General features: G+C 37.9%; 1 protein-coding gene across 1 annotated transcript in view; it reads left to right on the forward strand.

The window, feature by feature from the left end:
- Positions 1 to 16,199, forward strand: part of itga9 (integrin, alpha 9) — a 234,721-nt gene extending 218,522 nt beyond the window's left edge. Inside the window, exons 27-28 of the mRNA XM_056470391.1 lie at positions 400 to 519; positions 11,574 to 16,199. Coding sequence (XP_056326366.1) covers positions 400 to 519; positions 11,574 to 11,672 — 219 coding nt within the window. The 3' untranslated portion in view covers positions 11,673 to 16,199. The remainder of the gene's footprint in view (positions 1 to 399; positions 520 to 11,573) is intronic.
- The last annotated feature ends 11,616 nt before the right edge of the window (positions 16,200 to 27,815 follow it).

The following is a 27,815-nucleotide window of genomic DNA, read 5'->3' on the forward strand; positions in this document are numbered from 1 at the left end:
AGGTGGCCCGGATGCCTCCTGGACACCTACTTAGGGAGGTGTTCCAGGCATGTCCCACCGGGAGGAGGCCTTGGGGAAGACCCAGGACATGCTGGAGGGACTTTGTCTCTTGGCTTGCATGGGAACGTGTCAGGATACCCTTGGAAGAGCTGGAGAAAGTAACTGGGGAGAGGGAAGTCTGGGGTTCTCTCCTAAGACTTCTGCCCTCGCCACCCGGCCTCGAAAAACCAGTTGAAATTAATGAATACTGTGAAAAATTCCTTGCTCTGTTAAATATAATTTGGGGAATATTTGAAAAAGAAAGCAAAATTCACAGGAAGCCTAATAATTATGAATTCAACTATATGTAATGTCCCCACAATTCACAAAAAACAAATGTGTGTGTGTTTGTGTGTGCAGCTGGTGATGGAGGCTCTGCACAGTCAGGAGCCACGGGGTTATGTGGTGGGCTGGATCATCGCCATCAGTCTGCTGGTGGGAATCCTCATCTTCCTGCTGCTGGCGGTGCTGCTCTGGAAGGTACAGTACAACCTGCTCTTCTTCCTCCATCAGTACAGCTTCACCTGCTCTTCTTCCTTATTCTGCTTCTCTGTCAGGACACAGAGGTAGGCATCAGCATTTTCATTTAGCATTAGCATTGCAAGAGCACAGCAAACACTGAAACCACCCCAGTTTTGAAGGAATAGTCATGTACTAAAAACTGCACACTCACAAAAAAAAAGTTGTTCAAATAAACATGAACCACTAATCTGATGATATTTATATATATATATATATATATATATATATATATATATATATATATATATATATATATATATATATATACTGCGTTAATCTCAGTTGTAAGAGCAACAAATAATAACTTGACTTCTAGTTGATCGTTTGGAAAAGTGTCAGAAGGTGGATTTTTCCCATGAATTATCTGTTGATCTGCATCCCAATCATCACAAATACTGCAGAAGACCTGTTGGAACCCACTTGAACCCAAGATTTTCACAGAAATCAGTCAAGTTTGGTGAAGTAATAATCATGGTTTGGAGTTACATTCAGTATGGGGGCGTGCGAGAGATCTGCAGAGTGGATGGCAACATCAACAGCCTGAGGTATCAAGACATTTGTGCTGCCCATTATATTACAAACCACAGGAGAGGGCCAATTCTTCAGCAGGATAGTGCTCCTTCTCATACTTCAGCCTCACATCAAAGTTCCTGAGCGCAAAGAAGGTCAAGGTGCTGCAGGATTGGCCAGCCCAATCACCAGACTTGAACATTATTGAGTATGTCTGGGGTAAAGCCTGGTTTATACTTCTGCGTCAAGTGATCGGCGTGACCCACGGCGCATGCAACGCGCGTAGCTGTGCATTTATACTTCTGCGCGCCTTTTCTGTTTAACACTTCCGAAACGCTAGTTGGCAGTGAGGTATTTATGTTCCTCTGTGTTGAGTTTCTTTGCTCGTGTTTGTTTTTTCTGAACGATTCCTTAATGTACAAGTGGCTTAAAACTCGCTCATTTTGAGGAAGGAACCGGCGGACGTGCAAGAAATTTAACCATGAGGTAAACACAAAATAAAACTTTTTCTATCCGGAGCTCCTTCACGGGACTCCACACTTGTAAACAATCGCTCAATCAGGCTCGCGCAGCTCTAACCTCTGCCAACACTCGTCAGCTACCAAGTCGACCAATCATTGAGCTCACGCTACGTGTACGCGTTACATTGTGCTTGACACAGAAGTATAAATCAGCCTAAGATGATGGAGGAGGCATTGAAGATGAATCCAAAGAATCGTAATTAACTCTGGGAGTCCTGCATAAACTCTTTCTTTGCCATTCCAGATGACTTTATTAATCAGTGATTTGAGTCATTCAGAGATGTATGGATGCAGTCCTCCAAGCTCATGATGGAGTCAGACACAATATTCATTCTGTTTCCACTGCAGCATGACCACATATTCTATACTGGACATTATTTCTGTTCAGTGACAAGACTTTTGTCTAAGCAAAGTCAGAACTTACTGTCCTAATGAAATCATTCAAAATCAAGGCATGATCATATTATATTTTGGTCAAATAAGCGTAATCTAGAGGCCTTTGCCTTTCATAAAAGCCACTTCTCATACCAAATGATCAACTAGAAGTCAAGTTATTTGTTGTTTCTAAAACTTGGATGGGTGACAAGACTAAATATTATTTTACATAAAAATTCTCATTTTAATTGATGGATAAGATAAATACAAAACATTAACTGAAAGAAAATTCGAAATTCATTCACAAACCAAAAATGTACATTTTGGGAGGACATCAAGGCTGTGAGTAGAGGGAAATGATTCTTTATTATCATCTCAAGCTCTTCAATGTAAGCTAATCTCACCATCATCTCTTTTCCACCATTATACATAGAGTCTGCCTTAAATATTTAGTTGGAATTTAGCGTTATGTTTAAACTAAGTTCAGTGGTGCAACACAAAAATATTTCTTTACATCTCAACTAGGCCCCTGGTCTGCAGTGTTTCAGTGGTGGTGAGCAGTGAATCTGACCCAGAAGGTCAAGCTGAAGCACCTGCTCATGTGCAGCAGCGTCCCCTTACAGTTAAATTAGCATCGGCAGCTTTTAATATCCACAGTCAAGCGGATGTGGAGGAATTGTGTTTCGTTTGAAGTAGACGCTAACAGTAATGAAAAGAAACATGATACAGTACATGCACGATGACTTCAAAACTAAACTACAAGACCATCGATGCACTAGTTATATTTGAAGTAATATCAAATAACAACCCACGCATAATGATAATTAATGAAACCGCTTTACTCTTTTAATGTTACATTTTTGCGCGCACACACACACACACATTACAAACCACAGGAGAGGGCAAATTCTTCAGCAGGATAGCGCTCCTTCTCATACTTCAGCCTCCACATTTAAGCTCCTGAAAGCAAAGAAGGTCAAGGTGCTCCAGGATTGGCCAGCCCAATCACCAGACTTGAACATTATTGAGTATGTCTGGGGTAAAGCCTGGTTTATACTTCTGCGTCAAGTGCGTCAAAACTAAACTACAAGACCATCGATGCACTAGTTATATTTGAAGTAATATTAAATAACAACCCACGCATCTTTATCTGAAAAAAAAAAACACTGTCATCTGATTTAATGATACTTAGTTAAAAAAATAAAATTGAAAGCTGAATGATAATTAATGAAACCGCTTTACTCTTTTAATGTTATATTTTTGCACACACACACACACACACACACACAAAGTCTTATGGCAAAAATAATGTTCCTTCAGTGTGTGTATGTGGGGCAGGGGGATTATGTAAAAATTTAATTTTGAAGTATAAAGGAATTTTAAGTTTTACTTAGTATAATGTACATAACTAAGTTTAATTATATATGAATTGATTACAAATTATTGAGTATGTTGGGGCCAAACTGTCATAATAATGTCATACAATGATTATAGTTTTAAGTATGACTGACAATACTTTTTGACATTAACTATTGTTAAGTCTTCAGTAAGTTGTGGTCAAAACATACTGATTCATTTTATTTTTAACCGAATGAATGAATGAAACAGGACACATTCTAATTAAATAAAGACAATTAAAGCTACGTTACACTTATATTGTTTTGATGCTTATTTATATATTCAATTTAAACATCCAAAATATATAGTGTAAGCTTTTTTTTCCCCACAAATGTCATTTTCTTTAGCTGTTAGGATGAAAACACACAGAAATGTAGCAGAAAACACCACCAGGATCATGTTTGCAGTTTCTTCTTTCACTTCCTGTAATTCTAACTCAGGATTAGGAATAAAATTTAATTAATTAACGTAAAATTAAATAAAATTTAATCAATTAAAATAATTGGGAATAAAATTAAATGAATGAATGTATAATTAAATAAAATAATAAATAAATAAATAACATATAATTAAATATAAAATCTAGTCAAATAAAATAATTGGGAATAAAATTGAAATTTAATGAATCAATGTGGGCGACGTGGTGGTGCAGTGGGTAGCGCTCTCGCCTCACAGCAAGAAAGTCGCTGGTTCGAGCCTCGGCTAGGTCAGTTGGCGTTTCTGTGTGGAGTTTGCATGTTTTCCCTGCGTTCGTGTGGGTTTCCTCCGCGTGCTTCAGTTTCCCCCACAAGTATAAAAACACATGTGGTACAGGTGAATTGGGTAAGCTAAATTGTCCGTAGTGTGTGTGTGTGAATGAGAATGTATTGGTGTTTCCCAGTAATGGGCTGCGGCTGGAAGGGCATCCGCTGCGTAAAACACATGCTGGATAAGTTGGTGGTTCATTTCGCTGTGGCGACTCCAGCTTAATAAAAGGACTAAGCTGAAAAGAAAACGAATGGATGAATGAATTAATGTATAATTAAATAAAATTTAATAAACTAAAAAACCTGGGAATAAAATAAAATGTAAATGAATTAACGTAAAATTAAATAAAATTTAATCAATTAAAATAACTGGGAATAAAATAAAATGTAAATGAATTAAGGTAAAATTAAATAAAATTTAAGTAATTAAAATAATTGGGAATAAAATATTTATTTAATTAAATAAAAATAAAATAAAGTAAAATTAAATCAAATAAATTAACATAAAATTAAATAAAATTTAATTAATTAAAATAATTGGGAATACAATTTTAATTTAATTAAATAAAATAAAGTAAAATTAAATCAAATAAATTACGTAAAATTAAATAAAATTTTATTAATTCAAACAATTGGGAATAAAATTTAAAATAAATTAAACTTAAGTAAAATTAAATAAAATGTAATAAAAATATGAATAAATGAATTAATAGTTGTTACCTGATTTTGTGGCAGTTTTAATAATTACGATATAATAAAATGCATTCCTAATTATGGCAAAAAATGTGACAAAACACACATCATATGCTGTGTGAGAGGCACCAAAACAAGCACTACTTTGCAATCAGCGTCCTGAAATGAGTCAGAAACAGATGTTTGATGTCATTCAGCAGATGGTGAATCGGTGTAATAGATGCTTTAGTTTCAGATTGTATTTCTTTGCATAAGGTCGCACGTCCCTCATTCACACACTACTGTTGTTTTTCCTGGCATGAGGAGTCAATCGAGAGTTTCAGACCGTAAAGCGAACAATACACAGCGCTGACAATAATTTACACACACATAAAAGCCAATCCAAGGCATTTCAGGGCTCCTCAAACAAGCCTTTCATTTCTTTTCCACTCCATTACTTTCCAGCGGGAATACTAGAGCAAATCCTGGAATGTTGCTGCAGGGATACTTTTCCCCCCATATCCCAAATCTGCCAAAACAAACGTCCTCAACAAGAGCAGCACATGTCCAGCTCCTCCAGCTTCAGGAAACGCCTGCAGAGAGTTCAGCTCTGAATCAATAAACCACATTCAGACAACACACAAACCTGTTGAGTCACAGGAAGTAGGAACAGCTCATTTCCTGTACAGGAGCGAGATCTGTGTCGCCCAGCCCCGCTCTTTATCTGCTTTAACACACAAATGCACAATTCACCCTCTAAAAAAAGACGTGCGTGTTCAGTCTAATGCTGCTCTGAAATCATGAGGAAAAGCTGGAGAAACTTAATCGACATCAATTTCATCGCATCTATATTTCTCAACTCTCGAGAATGCTTGATTCTGATTGGTCAATCGTGGCATTCCACTGTATGTAATGGATAATGTATATCGGCTATAGGCAGTTCTCTCAGAATAAAGCCTGACAGGTTTATCAGCAGAGTTTGAGCATGCGAAATTCTGTCGAACAGTGCTGCAGAAAGGGACAGGATTAAACAAAATAATTAGGCATTAACAAAAGCAAGCGATCGCAACATATTGTAAATTTCTGTTCAGAGAGCTCATGTTTTGATCTTCTATTGGTCTCACACAATTATGTGATGCGATTTTGCAGGTCAGAGTTCACCAAGCTTAAACTTTGCAATGTATGTGAAAGTCAAAAGTGTCATGCGTATAAATGGAAGTCTATGGGCCGAAAAAGTGCAGCTTAAGACCAAAGGGATTTAATCTGTATAAACCGTCGGCTGGATGTTCTTTATCCCATTTATTACACTAAACGGTTAGACACAAAGCATTGATCTGAGCTCTTAAATTAAATGTAAAGCTTGAGCTTATGTTAATATTTTCAGCAGTTGTTATTTGGGAATATTATATGGCTCTCTACTTGATTCTGATTGGTCAATCATGACATTCCAAGGTATGTTGAGTTGGGAATAAAGTACATCCAGGAGGTTATCACTGAATAAAATCTAACAGGTTTATCGGCAGTCCGACACAAAGTGGAGCATTGTTGTGTAAGACCAAAGGGATTTATTCTGTGAAAACAACCCTCCTGGATGTACTTTATCTTGCTTATTACACGGCTACTTGCCACAAAACATAAATATTATACAGAAAACATTTTATCGACACAAGATGGCGCCAAACAGTCAAAAACACAAAGCGGACAGGAATGAAGACAGCTAATGGAGTATACACTAACCTGCGCATTATTCAGACAAAATATGGTGTCAAACAGTCAAAAACGTAAAGCTGACAGAAACGAAAACAGCTGGAGTATACACTAACCTGTGCATTATTCAGACACTAGATGGCGCTAAACAGTCAAAAACACAAAGCTGACAGAAACGAAAACAGCTGATGGAGTATACACTAATCTCCACATTATTCCAACACAAGATGGCGCTAAACAGTCAAAAACAGCTGATGTAGTATACACTAACCCGAGCATTATTCCGACACAAGATGGCGCCAAACAGTCAAAAACACAAAGCTGACAGAAACGAAAACAGCTGATGAAGTAAACACTAACCTGTGCATTGTTAAGACACAAGATGGCGCTAAACAGTCAAAAACACAAAGCTGACAGAAACAAAAACAGCTGATGGATTATACTCTAACCTGTGCATTATTCCGACACAAGATGGTGCTAAACAGTCAAAAACACAAAGCTGACAGAAACAAAAACAGCTGATGGATTATACTCTAACCTGTGCATTATTCCGACACAAGATGGCGCTAAACAGTCAAAAACACAAAGCTGACAGAAACAAAAACAGCTGATGGATTATACTCTAACCTGTGCATTATTCCGACACAAGATGGCGCTAAACAGTCAAAAACACAAAGCTGACAGAAACAAAAACAGCTGATGGATTATACTCTAACCTGTGCATTATTCCGACACAAGATGGCGCTAAACAGTCAAAAACACAAAGCTGACAGGAACTAAAACAGCTGATGGAGTATACACTAACCTGTGCATTATTCAGACACAAGATGGCGCCAAACAGTCAAAAACACAAAGCTGACAGAAACGAAAATAGCTGATGGATTATACACTAACCTGTGCATTATTCAGACACAAGATGGCGCCAAACAGTCAAAAACACAAAGCTGACAGAAACGAAAATAGCTGATGGATTATACACTAACCTGTGCATTATTCTGACACAAGATGGTGCTAAACAGTCAAAAACACAAAGCTGACAGAAACAAAAACAGCTGATGGAGTATACACTAACCTGTGCATTGTTAAGACACAAGATGGCGCTAAACAGTCAAAAACACAAAGTTGACAGAAACAAAAACAGCTGATGTCAAAAACTAGGGTATGACAGACAAGCAGATACATATGAATGTAGATGTAAGTATATGGATGTGAACGTATTCACTGACAGTCAAGATGAGCCTGTTCCCAGATGAGACTGTGTTATTTAGCAGTTTTTATCTGGCAATAACATACCTTGGAATGTTGACCAATCAGAATCGAGTATTCCAGACAGCTGTGTAATAATCTTAGATAACAACCAGTGAAACTAACAACAATTCAACTAATAAACATACCACCAACTCAGACCATACCACGCTGTACCATGCACTGGAAAAGCACCTTCAGAGACTTCAAAATGTTCACTAATTAAGATTTTAAATGTTCATACTTTGCTAACTAATGGGTAAAACCTAGTTATTCCTAAGGATAGAGCAATGAGATTTTATTATAAGGAAATATTGTACATTTTAATTAATCACATTCATTTACATACTACTTATATACATTTGAATGAGCACAGGTCTGAATAAGTATATGGTTTCATTTTAGCATGAATGCATGTTACACTGTATGACGGAAACTTTAGTTCACCCATATTTTGACATAGCTATTTACAGAAATTACTTGACATCTTGAACATATGACTTGCATTAAAATGTTTTTTTTTTATGCATACAATTTGATAGCCTCACTTAAATGGGACATTTCATGAAGTTTTCAACTTAAACATTCAGTGCAGGCATTAAGAACACATAATACCTTACTATTGTAAATTATAGGATGTATAAATATTGTTGAATACCTAGATGATACGATAAAGCATTCCAGTGTAAATATCATCATTCATGAGGGATTTCATATTGAAACCTGTTCTTGTGTTGGCTCAGGACTCTAAAATCGGTGCTATTTTCATAAACTCATTTTAATGTGATTAAATCAATATTTTCGTGCCTATACTGTATCTGTAACAGCGGGACTGCATTAGCTTGGGTTTATCTGATCTGCCAGTCAAAAGCAATAGATTTTGATTCATTTCACTACTAGAACTCGTATGGTCAAGACTTTGTTTTTAAAGTCTCATTAAGGCTGTATTTACTCGATCAAAAATATAAACAGCAATATTTGTGAAATAATTTTTTAATAACTAATAATTAGTTTTCTTTTAAAATATATTATAAAATGTAATTAATAAAATTTTTAAAAAGTTGAATTTTCAGCATCATTATTCTTAACTGTAAAATAACAGATTCTGTATTGTTTTTTATTTATCTATGCTTTTTTATTACTTTTTAAATGGTTTATATATACAGTAGATATAATATATACATACATACAGTGCATCCGGAAAGTATTCATAGCGCTTCACGTTTTCCCAGTTTTTTATGTTATAGCCTGATTCCAAAATGGCTTAAATTAATGTATTTCCTCAACATTCTCCACACAATCCCCCATAATGACAATGTGAAAAAAAGAGTTTGAAATTGTTGCAAATTTATAAAAAAAATAAATAAATAGCCTTTGCTCAATACTTTGTTGATGCACCTTTGGCAGCAATTACAGCCTCAAGTCTTCTTGAATATGATGCCACAAGCTTGGCACACCTGTCTTTGGGAACTTTTGCCCATTCCTCTTTGCAGTACCTCTCAAGCTCAGGTTGGATGGTTGGATGGGATGCGACAGTGTACAGCCATTTTCAGATCTCTCCAGAGATATTCAATAGGATTTACATCTGGGCTCTGGCTGGGCCACTCAAGGATATTCACCAAGTTGTTGTAAAGCCACTCCATTGATATTTTGGCAGTGTGCTTTGGGTCATTGTCCTGCTGGAAGATGAATTTTCAGATCTCTCCAGAGATGTTCAATAGGATTTAGGTCAGGGATCTTCAATTTTAGTCTCATCAGAGCAGAGAATTTAGTTTCTTATGGTCTGAGAGTCCTTCAGATGCCTTTTGGCAAATTCCAGGCAGGGAGCGGCTTCTGTCTGGCCACTCTACCATACAGGCCTGATTGGTGGATTGCTGCACAGATGGTTGTCCTTCTGTAAGGTTCTCCTCTCTCCACAGAAGAACGCTGGAGCTCAGACAGAGTGACCATCAGGTTATTGATCACCTTCCCTGACTAATGCTCTTCTCCCCAGATCACTCCGATTAGATGGCCGGCCAGCTCTAGCAAGAATCCTGGTGGTTTCATCTTCCACTTATGGATGATGGAGGCCGCTGTGCTCATTGGAACTTTCAGAGCAGCAGAAATGTTTCTGTAACTTTTTCCAGCCTTGTGCCTCGAGACAATCCTGTCTCGGAGGTCTACAGACAATTCCCTTGTCTTCATGCTTGGTTTGTGCTTTGACATGCACTGTTAACCCTGGGACCTTATATAGACAGGTGTATGCCTTTTCAAATCATGTCCAATCAACAGAATTGACCACAGGTGAACTCCAATGAAGCTGCTGAAACATCTCAAGAATGATCAGTGGAAACAGAATGTACCTGAGCTCAATTTAGAGCTTCATGGCAAAGGGCTGAGAATACTGATGTACATGTGACTTTTCAGCTTTTTATTTGTAATAAATTTGCTACAATTACAAAAACTCTTTTCACATTGTCATTATGGGGGATTGTGTGTAGAATGTTGAGGAAATAAATGAATTTAATCCATTTTGGAATAAGTCTGTAACATAAAAAACTGGAAAAAGTGAAGCGCTATGAGTACTTTCCGGATGCACTGTATATAAGAGATAATCAACGGCTTGCAGTGCGCTAAAGGATTTTAATGCACGATGTGGAGGTGAAAGACCACACAACACGCAGCGGAGTACACCTGACAACAAATAATAGGTTCAAAAGTCCAAAGATTGACTTTTAGATACACACAGGATTAATTATACATCACATTTTAACAACAGAGATGCAAGAGATGAGATCCAGCAGCAGGTCCTGAGATGGTCTAGCTGATGTAAAGCTTCTGTCTTTGGGGAGCTGTTAGCGGAGCTGCCGCGGACTGCCTGGAGCTCAAAGTATGTCATTTGTAAAGATGCGTTATACATAAACTGCCGATTTGACTTTAAAATAACTATATTCTCACTTGAAAAACACTTAAAATTTGATTTTGTGGCATAATTAATGAGTATTTTCCTAATGTTGCGGATTTCCCGTCCACCATTAACTGTCCTCATTGGTGTCCTGTGCAGCACATGCAAGTTGCGATAACTATAAACGTTTGGAGGAAGCGCATTTTTTTTTCCGAACTGTGATCAAAACTGACTGGAGCTACCTGTGCGTTTCAGCGAAAATAATGCACACCCTCCAGCCAATCAGAATCAAGAATTTCAACAGACCATGTCATATCTCTTTATTAATCTGGGGTCACCACAGCGGAATGAATCGCCAACTTATTCAGCATATGTTTTACGCAGCAGATGCCCTTCCAGCTGCAACCCATCTCTGGGAAACATCCATACACACTCATTCACATCCATACACTACGGACAATTTAGCTTACCCAATTCATCTGTACCGCATGTGTTTGGACTGTGGGGGAAACCAGAGCACCCGGAGGAAACCCACGCGAACGCGGGGAGAACATGCAAACTCCACACAGAAAAGCCAACTGACCCAGCCAGGCTCGAACCAGCGACCTTCTTGCTGTGAGGCGACAGCACTACCTACTACGTCACCGCGTTGCCCTAATGTAAATATGATGATGAGAAATATTTCTTAAAGTTGGAAACTTAATTGAACAGCATTTATTTAAACAAATTCGTAGCATAAGTCTTTTGTCATTTGTTATCTATAATGTATTTACTTTCGAAAACTATTGTACGGTAGCATATTTTGTCAATATATTCATATAAATATATAGTGTATTTTGTGAGAGATCAGATCAGATGTGTTTTTCTTGGGAAGCGGGGGGTGTGATTTTGTCAGTACATCTGTCCACTGTCCCTCCCTGTTTGCTGACACACTATTATTCCTGTGTTTTGCAGATGGGATTCTTCAGGAGGCATTACCGAGAGATCATAGAAGCGGAAAAGAACAGGAAGGACAGCGATGAAAGCTGGGATTGGGTCCAGAAGAGCCAATGAAAGCTTGGATTGGGTTCAGAAAATCCAGTAAGCTGCTACCTTCACCACGGCCCTCCAGCCTTCCATATGTGGAAGAAAAGAATATTCTCCCGATTTTCCGGAGGTTTGACACTTTGTATTTTCGTTGTTGTTGTTTGGTTGACGTTTGGAAGAGACAGAAAAGACTCACAGTGGATTCCATTGATCCCAATGGGAAAAGCCTCTTGCCGATGGGTCTGAAGAGACGGAAAGAGAGATTTCCTGGAACGGATGTGGATATTGTGTCAATACTAGCAGACAATTACAACCCTCAGGGCGCTGTTGAAAAAGCAAAAATCTATTTTTTATAAAATGTATTCCATACTGTATAAAAGAAAAGAGCTTCAAGAGATGTTTTCAAAGCACTGATGACTAAAGAGCGGGCGTTATTCCTGATGTTACGGTGCTTTTCAGATAAAGACAAACTGCACCTCTTTATCCTCTATTCATTCACAGATAATGCAGATCAAAGGTCCTTCATTTGGGAAACTCTTGAGTTACTTTGGAGTGTTTGCATGACTGATTTCAACTAAAACATTATTGATGGTCATTTATACAATGATGCCATTTTGGGGACCTGACAATGGATTTTTTGAACGTCTAATTATTGTCTTTAGTACATGGTTAAAGGAACACTCCTGCGTTGAGTTTGTCCCTTTTTAAATCCATTCACCTGATCTCTGGGTCTGGCTGGAGGACTCTTAGCTTAGCATAGATAATTGAATCGGATTAGACCGTTAGCATCAAGAGTTTCAATGATCTTCCTATTTAAAGCTTTGCTCTTGTGTAGTTACATCATGTACTAAGACGGACAGAATATGAAAAGATGATATTTTCTAGGCTAATACGGCTAGAAATTCTACTCCCATTCTTACGTAATGATCAGAAAACTGCGTGATATCATTGAAATATCAAGTATGAAAGATTCTTGATTCAATGATCTATGCTAAACTAAGTGATCCCGTCAGACATGGCAATTGGCTGAATGAATTGAAAATTGGTAAAACTCTATTGGGGAGCTGCAAAATGAACCTATCCGCTTGTTAAGTGGTGATGTGTTGGTGACGTATGTAATACTGTTTCTGGGTCCAAGCCGCCACTCATTTGAATTGAGAAAATATTCTTTTATGATCACTTTTTATTCATATCACATTAAAGTGAATTTTATATAAAGTCATAGTGGACTCAACAATCTCTGGGCTTGCTGCATCACAAAAACCAACATTTTAACAATCTAAAAAACAAATGAATCACTTTCTGGCCATCGGATATTAGGCATGGATATAGATATATATATATATATATATATATATATTGAGATCGTGATTTTTGAAAGTATTACAGCGCTTTGTAATCGTTTATTATTACCATTTGATGAGTCTCCCCATACAGTTTAATAGAGCGATTGGACCTGAAAGCCGCTTCGCGTGACGTCACACTTAACAAGTGGATTGCCAAATAATAGAGGAGTATTTCTTTAAATAGTAAAGTTATTGAAACTGGTCAATTTTGAACAATATGCTAATGGTCTAATCTGATTCAATGATCTATGCTAAGCTAAAAGTCTTCTCGCCAGACATTGAAATCAGCTGGATGAATTAAAAAATGGTTTAACTCAGCTGTTTAACTCTATAGGAGAGCTGTACAGTGAACCTAATACTAAAATACTGTGCCTTTAAATAGTTGTTGAAACTAGTAAATTTTGAGCGAGATGCTAATGGTCTAATCTGATTCAAATGATCTATGCTAAGCTAAGCTAAAAGTGCTCCTGCCAGACCTGGAGATTGGCTGAATGGATTCAAAATTGGTAAAACTCAGCTGTTTTACTGTATAGAACAGCTGTAAAATGAGTCTTCCTTTAAATAGGAAAGATATTGAAACTGGATCAGATTAGACCATTAACATACCGCTTAAAATGATGAAATATCAATGCTAAACTCAGCTAAAAGTGCCATTGGCCATATGGATTCAAAAATGGTAAAACACAGCTGTTTAACTCTAGGAAAGCTCTAAAATGAGCCTATTACTAAAATAGTGGAGTGTTCCACTGAATAAGAGTTATTGAAACTGGTAATTTTTGAGCAAGATGCTAATGGTCTAATCTGATTCAATGATTGATGCTAAGCTAAAAGACCTGAAGATTGGCAGTATGGATTAAAAATGGTTAAACTCAGATGTTTAACACTATGGGGAGCTGTAAAGCTATTACTAAAATAAAGGTGTTCTTTTAAATAGGAAATTTATTGAAAATAGCCTATTTTGAGCAAGATGCTAATGGTCTAATCTGATTCAATAATCTATGCTAAGCTAAACTAAAAGTACTCCCACCAGACTCGAAGACTGGCCGTATGGATTAAAAACTTGTAAAACTCAGCTGTTAAACTCTACGGGGACCAGTAAAATGAGCCTATTACTAAAATAAAGGTGTTCTTTTAAATAGGAAAGTTATTGAAACTAGTCAATTTTGAGCGAGATGCTAATGGTCTAATCTAATTTAATAATCTATGCTATGCTAAACTAAGCTTAAATACCTGAAGATTGGCCACATGGTTTAACAAATGGTTAAAGTCAGCTGTTTAACTCTATGGGGAGCTATAAAAGCTATTACTAATATAAAGGTGTTCTTTTAAATAGGAAATTTATTGAAACTAGTCAATTTTGAGCAAGATGCTAATGGTCTAATCTGACTCAATGATCTATGCTAAGCTAAGCTAAAAGTACTCTCACCAGACCCGAAGATTGGCTGAATGGATTAAAAAAATGGTTAAACTCTGCTGTTTTACTCTATAGAGAGCTGTAAAATGAGCCTATTACTAAAAAAAGGTGTTCCTTCAAATGGGATGGTTATTAAAACTAGTCAATTTTGAGCAAGATGCTAATGGTCTAATCTAATTTAATAATCTATGCTAAGCTAAAAGTGCTCCCGCCAGACCCTAAGATTGGCTGAATGGATTTAAAAATGGTAAAACTCAAATGTTTAACTCTAGAAAAAAAGCTATTTCCCCCCAAAAATGTGTTCCTTTAATATGTAAATGTACCCTGAATGTCATGTGGATAAACGGTAATTGCAAAACACAAAATCAGCATCATTGTAACTGCTCGAGTTGTTCATTTCAGTCCAGGTGTACTAAAAAACATACATTCTTAGCTCAAACACTTAGTTTTGTTCATTATATGTGAAATTCACAGCTTGGAGCATCATTTGTACTGCACTGGATACTGACCCACTGAAAGATGCACGTTATTCCAAAGTACTTCACCTTCTTCCACCAAAAATATATGACTTACTTTTTACCTTATTTTCCAACTACCTATCAAATATCTCCACAATCTTAGTCCATTCATAACCAGTGAAATCAAATCCTCTCAGAAATGTCGCAATTAGTTTGACTTCAGGACGTCGAGATAAACACTCATCTGCAGAACGTTATATAAGAGACACATTCCAGGTCGGCTCACTATTAAAACACTTTAAATCTGCCAAATATTCTGCAAACATTCGGACTGGATTTACAAGCATGTTCTGCATATTTTCTTCCACAGTAAACATGACGTCATACTGTATGTCTCCTGTTTTTTTAAACACATTTCTTTTTTTGAAGACTGCAGAGACCCAGGTTTAAACCAGACTAAATATAGATGAGAATGTGCAGTATTCATCACTGAAGCTCATGGGAACAGCTTGTTTGAAGTCAACATTTTGGACGTCGCATTCATTCTGCTTCAACACTCAAACTGAGCTTGAAAATAGTTTGTTTCTTAGGTTTACTGATTAAACTTGGTTGCGTGTTTATCTACATCAGGGGTCACCGATCTCGGTGTCCCTGCAGAGTTTAGCTCTATCTAGCCTCACCACACCTGCCTGGATGTTTCAAGTATGCCTAGTAAGACCTTGATTAGCTTGTTTAGGTATGTTTGATTAGGGTCGGAGCTAAAATCTGCAGTACACCAGCCCTCCAGGTATAAGTTTGGTCACCCCTGATCTACATCTCTCATTTTAAGAGGGTTTGTTTGAAAGCGACATTTTTATTGGCATTTACCGATTGGATATCACATGATTTCTTGACAAAAATGTATTGTTAGTTTGATCAATAATCTTTCCCAGTACTGGGTTGCCGCTGGAAGGGCATCCGCTGCGTAAAACATATGCTGGAATAGTTGGCGGTTCATTCCACTGTGGTGACCCTTGATAAATAAGGGACTAATCTGGAGGTAAATGATATAATGAATGATCAATAATCACCACTTGCATGGCAAAAACACGTCTGCATTTCTAACCTGATCCTTCATAGGTGTTTTTTTTTTTATTCAGAGAGACTTGACATTGTAAGTGTGTATCATAACTGTGAGTGTTGTTGCCATTATCACCTATTTTGAGCATTTTAGAATAAACTACTGTCACTGAATTTCAGTTGTATAGATGTATTGAGAAATATGTTTGTTGTACAAGCTCAAGCTGTATATTTATCTCTTGAAACTGCCATTTTCAAATTAAAAATCACAAACAGATGTTTTGTGTTGGATTTATTCGTTGCCACCCAAATATTTAGTGCAGAGGAGATTTACTTGTTGCAGTGACGCCCTCTAGTGGACAACTAGTGTAGTGTTTATACTGTACTGAAGTGCATATTCTTCTGGTATTCTTTATTTTTCATCGTGTGACCAAATTCATTATATAACAATACAATTTTAACATTGTACAGTTGAAGTCCGAATTATTAACCCCCTGTTTATTTTTTCCCCAATTTCTGTGTAACAGAGATTTTTTTCAGCACATTTCTAAACATAATAGTTTTAATAACTCATTTCTAATAACTGATTTATTTTATCTTTGTCATGATGACAGTAAATAATATTTGACAAGATATTCTTCAAGACACTTCTATACAGCTTAAAGTGACATTTAAAGGCTTAACTAGGTTATTTAGGTTAACTAGGCAGGTAAGGGTAATTAGGCAAGCTATTGTATAATGATGGTTTGTTCTGTAGGCTATTGAAAATATATATATATATAAAATATATATACAGCTTAAAGGGGCTAATAATTTTGATCTTAAAATGGGTTTTAAGAAATTCAAAACTGCTTTTATTCTAGCCGAAATAAAACAAATACGACTTTCTCCAGAAGAAAAAATATTATCAGACATACTGTGAACATTTCCTAGCTCTCTTAAACATCATTTGGGAAATATTTAAGAAAAAAACTGCAAAAAGGGGCTAATAATTCTGACTTTAACTGTATATGCTCGAGTCCTACAGTAAGAAATTAGAAGTTTAGAGATTTTAAAATGTTACGTAAACATTTATGCATTATAAGTTATGTATTTATAAGTTATGTATTGATTATTTTAATAATTCTTTTTAATGTTAGGCCATTTTATGTCTAAAACGTTTTCGATGATGCAACCTAATAATAAATGTAATAATAAAAAAAGAAAAATCAGATTATACACTACCTAACAAGTCTTGTGGCCTATCCAAGTTTTAGGAACAACAAATAATAACTCGACTTCTAGTTGATCATTTGGTATCAGAAGTAGCATATATGAAAGGCAAAGGCCTCTAGATTACGCTTATTTGACCAAAATAAAATATGATCATGCCTTCATTTTGAATGATTTCATTAGGACAGTAAGTTCTGACTGTGCTTAGACAAAAGTCTTGTCACTGAACAGAAATAATGTCCAGTATAGAATATGTGGTCACACTGCAGTGTCTGACTCCATCATGAGCTTGAAGGACTGCATCCATACATCTCTGCAATGACTCAAATCACTGATTAATAAAGTCATCTGGAATGGCAAAGAAAGCGTTCTTGCAGGACTCCCAGAGTTCATCAAGATTCTTTGCATTCATCTTCAACACCTCCTCCTCCATCTTATACTGAATGTAACTCCAAACCATGATTTTTCCTTCACCAAACTTGACTGATTTCTAAGAGAATCTTGGGTCCATGCTGGTTCCAGTAGGTCTTCTGCAGTATTTGTGATAATTGGGATGCAGTCCGACCTTCTGCCACTTTTCCAAACGATCAACTAGAAGTCAAGTTATTATTTGTTGCTCTTACCACTGGGATCCACGACAAGACTTTTGTCAGGTTGTGTAGTATGTGTGGTTCAATCATACCAGAAATGGGTGGAAATACTATGTGGGATACGTTATTGGGGTTTATTATTAGCAATTATTCTTATTTATAATAATAATACTATTTAAAATGATGGATAGAATAACATGTTTGCACAAAGTCAAGCAATTGTTATTTATAACTGTCCAAAATATTAGACATTTAAATTAATAAAACTGCACGGAAATGCAAATGTTTTGATATATGATTAATGTATTTGGGTTTTTTTATGTCATTAGTAATGTACAATAGCATTAGCTCTTTACCTCATTTTAATTAGGTTGGGATGAATGACTTTGGTTACCAAGGGACATCTGAAAGCCAAACAAACTGTGCCGTCTGCACTGCATTATTTATTAGCAGCTAGTGTGTGACAGGCAGAGCAGTTGCAGGCAGCTCCTACACCACCAGGTACATTTTTAATATATCCATTAGCAAAGAACAACACCTTCCCATTTTAAACCTTATGATTTTGTGTGATCTTGGCTAACTATTCACTGTTAAAAATATAACATTTAGAGTTGTGCATCATTTGAATGCATTTAGAAATGAAGATGAATTTAGTTGAAGTTGCATATTGACCTGCATGCATTGAAAATTTCTTGTGCAAGAGAAATGGCATCTATACTGGAGGATGGCTTGATAAAAACAGGCTCAATAGAGCAGGTTGTGGCTCCTCTGTCCACTCACCTGTGTCACCTCATACTGCTGTGCGGGAGTCAGACAGAACTGGAGGATTTCACTCAGCTGGAGGATGCAGCTAAAACCGTGACCAAAGCTTCCAAAAACATGGCCGCTGTAGCAACAAGGTAGGCTGCATGCATTGTTCCTGAGAAAGTAAAGCGTGTTAATATTTGTTCAAAAATTGCAATAACTATTCATAAAAATACATGTGGGCATGGTAGTTACTTTGTCTCACAAATGCAGACAATTGCATATATTGTATTGATTAAAAAGTGGTTTTTTTTTTACTTTTATTGGCAAATAAACATATATAGTAATTTCATTTACACTGATTTCACCATAATGTTAAATATATATGATAAGGTATATAATATTTAATCATAAAAGTTCCAAAGTCTTATAATAACTCCTGAATACAGTTTTTAATGAGCATGTCAATGAGTTTCCTATAAAGGTTTTAAACACTGGGGCAGCAACATGCTAATAGAGAAAATGGCTTGTAATGCTAATATACATGCTGCTAATCGTAACTTTATCTTAGTACCATCTCTACTTTTAAAAAAATAAAATAAAACCCAATGTCATGGTAAATGTGTGGTTTGTTTTGGGATGGTGTAGATGCTATGTTTACAGAGCGTCATGTTATACCTCACGTTCCTGCATTCAGACTGGTGGCGGACGCTGAAGACGATCTCCTGAAGATGGAAATGGGCCCATTGGTGGAATCTCTGACTGTTTCAGGTCAACATGTGCTCCTGGCCACCCAAAAGCTCAGCATTCAACCAGAGGTCATAGAGCACAGAGAAGAGCTCATTGAGGCCACGCAAAATCTGCTGTTCGGTGTAGTCAAGGTACCTTTGGATTTAGTAAAAAAGATAAGCACTAAATGGGAAGCATGACATTTTCTTTGTCCTGCAAATGTATATATGCCTTTTTGGGTTGGAGTTGGGTTCTGAATTTCAAGCAGATTTTCCTACATTCTTAAATTTAGTAGGGCCAATCTCAAATGGGACCCTAAAGGGATGACTTGTACTCATCAATGCATGTAATGCCTCACGACCAAACAAAGAGTGACATTGTGCACAACACCAGGCTTATCTGCAAGCTCATTTTGGTGGGGTGGGGGGGGGTTGACATGTTGCATTAAAAAAAAAATTCACATGTCTTGAGCTGCTGAAGTTACAGTAAAACACCACTTAGTGGCACTCAAGCACGAAACGCAACATAGAAAGCCAGAGGCACAAGTGATATGCTGTGTTCACACCTGCCACGGTACATGCGGATAAATTGCGCTATTCGCACGTACACTGAGTTTACTCACTTCATTCGCTCGTCAAAATTGCTTCATTTGCATGTCAAATCCACTTCATTCGCGCATCAAATTCAATTCACAATGGATGCGGATTCGCATCATAGGAGGGGCTTCTGTCTGCCCGGTGACTCTAGCTTCGTTGCTAAATGGCTAACATGGATTTTGAGGAAATAGCTGTGTTTTTTTGTTTAGGAAGAGTGATAAACAGGGTTAATTCGTTTGGAGCTGTGTCTGAGTCCTCTAGGTCTATTCTGAGGTGCACCCAACTCTGTGAGCTCATAAACTCCTCCAGAAACTATACCTGGATGATGGAAGCTTACAGCTGTGCTTCCAACTGAGCCAACACACCCAAATAGATGATCTGTTGTCCGGTGTCAGGAGGATTTCCTCCAGGACACCAACAACAGGCGTTACGTCATAATCATTTCCCCTACAAGAGAAAGCTCCTGATTTGTAAACGTGGCACGAATGTCCGCTGAAGTTCAGATTTTCCAACTCAAGCGATTCACACGTTAAGCCCACTAATCGCGCACAATTCTCAAGTCGCACCGATTCTTTTGCACGAATCGCTTCATTCGCACTGCCTCATCTACGCATATCGCGCCGCAGGATGTCTATTCGCATTTTTGCATTGACTTAACATGTAAATCACTCGCGCTTGACGTTTCTTCCACGTCTGATGTGAACGCATCGATAGAATTGGAAAACAAACCTTGGCTCAGTTGTCTGTAGGTTGTCTCTACATCTGGGGTGTCCATACATGTTATTGCAGGACCACTGTTCCGCAGTTTCAGCCCCTACGCAAATGAACCATTAGAACCAGTCCATCAAGAGCTGGATTCCAGTCCAATTTTTTATGCCCTTCACTCGCTAACTTCCCTCTGTCTTGTTCCTTTAGATGTAAGACATTGATTACATTACTCAAGTGTCCATTACTGGCAGAACATCTAAATGGGTTTAAATGGAATACGCTAAACCCTTGAGTACTTTGGAACTACACTGTTGTGACGTCAAAATTACATTGCATTTTGGGACATATGGGTGTTAGAGTGGACATATAAAGCAGACCTGCTTCCACGGTCAAAACTGAGGAATCGAGGGTATGTCTATAAAAGCTTCCCTTGTTCACTTTGTAAAGTAGAATGCACTTTAAAATGGCAGTGGGAATGACGGAAGGGAAGTCTACGAGTGTGTGTCTAAAAGTGGAGTGGAATGCAGCCAAGGTCTTCAGGATTGTCTGTTAGAACTTATATGCAAATGCGTTCTCCTGGAACAGGACGGAACACCTCTAGTGAAAAGAATTGCTTTGACCCAACTCCTAACCCTATGCCTAAACTTAAAAATTCAGTTCTCTTGAGTATTGTACAACAAGCTTTACACCGTCCAGACATGAACATACAGCATGATTGAAAACTAACAGATTCCAATTGTTTTTGTCTCCGCAGATCCTTTTAGTGGAAGATGATGCAACTGTGAGGAAGATCACTGCAGCTGCTGACTGGCTCTTGCAGTGTCTTTCTCAAGTTGGAGCTGCAGCTGATATATCATCTTTATTGAAAGCATTTCAAGTCTACTCCAAGGCAATGCTGCTACTTCACAACTTGGTGTCGGAAAGAATTCAGGAACTGCGTGATGGCAAACAGCAGGAGCATCTGAGGGCTTCTCTAGAAACCCTGAAGAAATGTGTTTCCATGCTTCACACTGCCATGTACACGACCATCAAACATCCACACAGCGAGGAGGCCCAGGGTGCAAAGCAATATATCTTAAACCAGGTGGATTCAACTGTAAATGGCATCATAACCACACTCAGGAGCAAATGTGAACCATGTCCTTCAGGCTCATGTGGATACTACACTGAAATACGAAACAAGTTAATAAGATTGCTTTCTAACCATAGTACTGTTAAAAGTGGTGGTTTTGACATTATGCTTCATGACTTAGTATTCCACAGCATGGCGGTAGCAAACGCTTCTCAGAGGGATATTCAGTTTGAGGTTGCTGCACACACCAAACAAGTCCTTCAGGTCTGGTCTGAGATGTCACAACAAATGAAATGCTATGATGACCAACAGCTTGCAAACACATGTGCTTCCCTATTAAAGCAAATACACAAGCTTGATGAAGCTGTGGCAAAGGCAACACAGTTGCAAGTAATGGACATATTTGTCAGCAGTTTAACTCCTGTTGAAGAGTTATTGCACACTTTGAGCTGTAGCCTCCAGGATAAGCAAGATGAGCTTGATGTGGAAGCACTTCAGGTGCAGTTTGGATCTTTTACAGCTCATGCTGACAAAATTTCAGAGGTGGCTGGCTTCATCTCAACTTTAGCATGTGATGAAAAGAGTCTTGAGGCTGTAGAGAACTCGAGGGTATGCATAATGAGACTGAAACAAGCAATTGCAACACTTGTGCAAAATCTTGAGGAAGGCAAGCTGCGTTCAAGTGAAGCTTTGGAAAAAATAAAAGAAGTCCATCAGAGATGGTCAGAGGAGATGGAGCAACTTTTGCATGCTTGTAGCAGCATAATAAATGTAAAAGATTTTGTCTTCCTTGCATTGCAGGAGATGGAGAGCAACTGGATAGGGTGCATTGAGGCATATAAAAATGAGAATGCACAGATTCTTAAAAAACAGGCAAACTTGTTTGTTAGTCACATGAGCTTGGTAATCCAGCTCATTAGACGACACGTCAGTAACAGTGACAATCCAATCTACCGTAATGGACTCTTGGTTCTGATAAAGCAAGCAGAAGGATCTGCTGCCGAGGTGACATGTTGTGCCACTGATATCTATTCTAGTACCAGCCTTAGCAGTGAGGCTTTCTCGTTGCTCTCTACTAGCATCTCAACAGCCTTTAAACACTTTGACATTCTACGTGAAGGACTGGATGGTTTGCAGCATCCACATTTGCTTAGCCCACTACGGGAAGGAGCCCGACAATCTGCCAGTCCTGCACCATATACTAAGCCCATTTCAGAGAACGAAAGATCAGCTGAAGTTTTGGATAAAACTGAATCCGAGTTGTCAATGCAAAGTTCAACAAGTGAAGAAATTGCATGTCAGCTAAAAGACGATTTGGAAAATCAGGCTGCTCATATAATAATTGAGCCTGATGTGCCAAACTCTAAAGAAGCACAGACTATACCTGTCGTAGAATCTAAAGCTGCCGTTCACCTTCATAATATTGATTTGTTGCCTCTTTTGTGTGAAGTTGTCTGCATGACCAAAGGTAAAGATGTAGAGGCTCTCAACATGGCATGCACTGGTGTTCTAGGACTCTCAAACAGCTATGCTCAAGCTACAAGAGAAGCCACCAGTGTCATAAACACAGCTGATAATGAGGAAGTAGAAAGATTACGGTCCAAACTTGTGTCCTTAACACCCTTACTCGTCCAAACAGCACAGGAAACAGCCATGAGTTCAGCCATGAGTTCAGATAGTGTTTATAAACACAGTACTCAATTCTCTGACCTCATCAAAAATGCACGTAAGATATTGCTGCCAGTTGCAGGGATGTGGTACCATGCCATTCAGTCAATGTTTCAAAACTATGTACCCACTATGTTAGAATCCATCAATCAAGAACTCAATGAGGTCATGTGTTTGTGTGCTGATGCAGTGCAACTTGTGACTTCCTCGGATATAAAAGTCATGGGTGAGTGTCATGAGAGTATAATGTCTTTGCAAAGCAAACTCCAAAAATCTCAAACTAACACCAAGAACCTTACAGACATAGTGGGATCAAGACCAACTCAGACTGACGAGCTTGATGGTCTCTGCATGCTTTGGGCACTGTCTATCCAAGTACTGTTGAATTCGTTTGATAAGATTGTTGGAATTGCTACAATTGATGGTAAAACATTCGCTCATCAAATGACACCAAAGAAATGGTTGTCAGTAATCTCTGAGAACTCCCTTCGTATACAAGAAGCTGCAAGACTGTCTTGTTTGAACTGTCGAGACAGCTATAAAGTTAAACTTCTAGGAGAACTACAAGACGACGTAAAGACACTTACAGATTCATATCTACAGGCTGCTGAAGAGATTGGTACGGTGTCCATCTCAGGTGTCCTGATTCTGGCTAAGTCAGAGCTGCTTCAGAGACAGCTTCAGGTTAAAATGAAAGCGCTTTCTTGCCTCCTGAGCAAAGTAAACCAAGATTATGGAAAAGCCATTCAAAATACAATAACCTTGGCATGTTCTGTAAAAACAAAATATAATGACATGGAAGCTGAAGATACTTTGGCACAGTTCGAAAGTGCTGCAGAAATGCTTATGCAGAATGTAAAGAGTGCCACTGAATCCATTGAGGACTGTTTCAACTTCATTCGAGACCCAAAGGAGAGGTCCAATCTGAGGTTCATTAATGATCACCTGACTTTTCAGATGTCAGACATTGTGAGTAGAGCCAGATTAATAGCAGAGACACAAACTCTTGGAGATACTCTCACTCTTGATATTCAGTCACAGTGCTGGTCAACCAAGGCGCATTACCTTGTAGAAGAAATCTGCAAAGTCGATGGGATTCTTGAAGTCACAAAGGAACAGCTCAAGTTTTGCTTGCAGGGCAAAGAGTTTGGTGGATTTGTCATGTCCCGACCAACAGCAAGTTTCACACAAAAGAAACCACTACATCCTATATCCATAAGTAACCAAGAACTCACTAAAAGTAAACCAAGTGTCCAAGAGGTGTCCAATCAGGAACCAAACAAGGTAAACTTGTTGATGCTAACAATTATGTAGGACATTTTAGGTCAAGCAATGTCACTGAAAAAAAGTCAGCACACTCAAAAATCAAAGACAAAAGCTAGATAAAGTGATATTAGCAATTTACTCAAATAAAGTTGACCACTGTCAATGCCAAGACAGCATTGGTTTACCTGTCAGCTATCTACATTTATGGAGTCAGACCAAGCAAATGAAACCATATACAATTTGAACTAAATAAATATTGAACATTTTTAAATCCATCAAATATGTCACGACTGAAACGTTTGCCTTGATCTGTAAATTGCTTAAATTTAAATTTAAATAAATTGCTCGATTCTGTCTTTTTGATTTGTGAGTGTGCAGCAACTTTAATCTTGGGATTTTTTTTGGTCTATGCACCTGACTGACGTGTTGTTTTGTAGGCCGGTTCAGTCTTTGGTTGCTTTTCTGAGAACAAGCAAAGGTAAAATATAACTTATCTACCACAGGAAGAGACATCCCCAAGAAGCCCAAGACGTCCGGTGTATACATTGGTAGATTCCACTCTTTCTTACACGTCTCTGTTTCTGAAGCGGGAGACTGAGAAGTGGGATGACCAAGGTAACCAGATAGTAAAAGTGACAAAAGAAATGGCAGATAAACTCTATTACATGGCTCAGTACCTAAAGAAGAAAGGGCCAATTCAGGTGAGAATCTTGTACATTTTCTTTTTGCACAAACGTTGTGTTCCCATATTGAAACAAGTTTGTTTCACTTCTAGAGCAAAGATGCTTTTGTTACATCTGCGAAAGACCTCATCTCAAGCGGTCAGTCGATCACCCAGTTTGTGCGTGTCATTGCAGACCACTGTTTAGACAAGCACTGCACAGAGGAGCTATGCGTCATTGCAGAGCAGATTCTTACAATTTCCAACCAACTTACCATCATTTCTAGGTAAGAGACAATCAATGGAAAAACTCTTAAGCTCTGTTGGAAGGTCTTTCTTTCTTTCTGCTTCTTAAATGGTTAGTTCACCCAAAAATAAAAATTCTGGCAGTAATTACTCAGCCTCATAACAACTCAAACCCCTTTGACCTTCATTTGTCTTCAGAACACAAATTAAGATATTTAGTATGAAATCCTCCATAGACAGCAATGGTCACCACAGCGTTATGCATATATAGCGTATATATACACTCTGGATGCAAATTCTTGTTTAAAACCTTTTTTTCCCACAAAATATAACATTTACAAACATAATGGCATTCAACTTAGTTTTAAAATTGATTATTTTAGGGCGGCTTGGCTTAAGGCTTGTTACAGAAAATACAATAAGAAGAAATCAATATCCACAAACAGATAAAGGAGGAGGAAAAGCCCTATACTGACACCGTGGAGAAGAAACTGTTGATTATTTTGGCAATTTATTTGCACACAAAAGTATACTTGTAGCTTGACAATATTCTGACTGAACCACTGAAGGCATGTTGACTGTTTTGAGAATTTATTTAGGGTATTTTTATGGACTCTGAATGAGTTGGGAACCCTACAAAGGATGAGGGAGCTCTCAGATTTCACCCAAAATATCTTCGTTTGTGTTCTGAATACGAATGAAGATCTCAGGGATTTGGAACAACATGAGGATGACTTGATAATGAAATTCTTTCATTTTTGAGTGAACTAACCCTTTAAGGTTTCTTTCTTTCCTACCGCACATCACTGCCACATTTCATAATGCAATTTCAATGTTACCCTCAAATTAAACCTGTAAAAACGTCATGTGACCCAAGGGGTGCATGGTGTCTCTCCAGTGTTAATGCAGTTACTCCTGGGTGCAAGTCATCAGACGAGATCCTGGTGAAAAACGCACAGAATCTGCTTCAGACTGTTATCCAAGGAGTGCGAGCTGCAGAGACCGCATGCATCAGGGTAAGAGACTCAGAAAGCTTTACGCCATCAAATTTCGGTATTATATATACAAATTTGAAAGGAAAGGGCTACTATTCCCTTATGTACAATAAAATCAATAAAAAGTAGTGGTAGTGGTGGTCATCTGGTCTTGAATGGTATTTGTCATGCTCAGGTTGTGTTATAAATGCTTCTTTACCTTTTATAGGGTTTGAAACAACCTGAGCCAAACTCTGAAGCAGCAAAGGCAGCAGCTTTCTGTTTTCAGTGGAAAAAATCTCTCCTTATCCACCGAGCTCAAGAACAGCTCAACCCTGAAACTGACGAATTGGGTCTACGCAGAACTTCACCACATTCAGCAGCGCCCAGCCTTGCTCCACCCATCAACGTGTTAGATAATTACAAATAATGAGTCAACAAAATAAAGGGTCTTCATTTTTGCCCGTGAAATTTTGATATATTCTTTTATCATAGTTTTCAAATAGTTTTCAAAGTAGGTCCTGAAAAGCCAGTGTCCTACAGATTTTAGCTCCAACTTGCCTCAACCAGTTTTAGCTGGTTGACCAGCCTGGTTTTAGAGGGGTTTTGGCCATTTCCAGGCTGGTTTCCAGCTATTTCCAGCCTGGTCTTAGCTGGTCAGGCTGGAAAATGACCAGCTAAATCCAGCTAAAACCAGCTTGACCAGCCTGGTTTAAGCTGGACATAGCTGGTTTAGGCTGGGCTCCCAGCCTGACTAGGCTGGTCAAGCTGGTTTTAGCTGGTCGTCTCCCAGCCTGACCAGCTAAGACCAGGCTGGAAATAGCTGGAAACCAGCCTGGAAATGGCCAAAACCCCTCTAAAACCAGGCTGGTCGACCAGCTTAAACCAGCCAACCAGCCTAGGCTGGTTTAAGCTGGATTTTTCAGCAGGGTATACATGAGCTTAACAACACAACAGTGAAATCCACTTCCAATGCATTGATATCAGAATCACTGAATTCATTTTTATTTTAGACACGAAGTTAAAAAAACAAAAGAGGAAAGTGAGGGCGTCATTTAATTCCCCTCACTAAAATGTCAGTCAATGGTAAAACAACACAAAAGCAATCGAGTACTGTCTGTGAAAAACAACATACATAAACTATAAAATTCTATACACAAACAAAAACAATGACCATAAAAAAGAAAAAGTGTTAAAGAGAAAAACAATTTACAATAGAGATTCTCCAAACGTTAACCTTTTCATCACTAAAATCCCAAATGCACCTTTGATGGAAATTCAAACGAGACACAGAAGTGCTGCAATATTACAGTGTTTATATATACTTTTCATGTAGCTGCGTGATAAATACTGTGTGAATTTAGCAAAAAGTCATATATTTGTTTTGTTTTTTTCAATAGCTTGATGCATTGCACAGTACTACAAAT

The sequence above is a fragment of the Danio aesculapii genome, chromosome 13 (assembly GCF_903798145.1).
Source record: "Danio aesculapii chromosome 13, fDanAes4.1, whole genome shotgun sequence".
Lineage (NCBI taxonomy): Eukaryota > Metazoa > Chordata > Actinopteri > Cypriniformes > Danionidae > Danio > Danio aesculapii.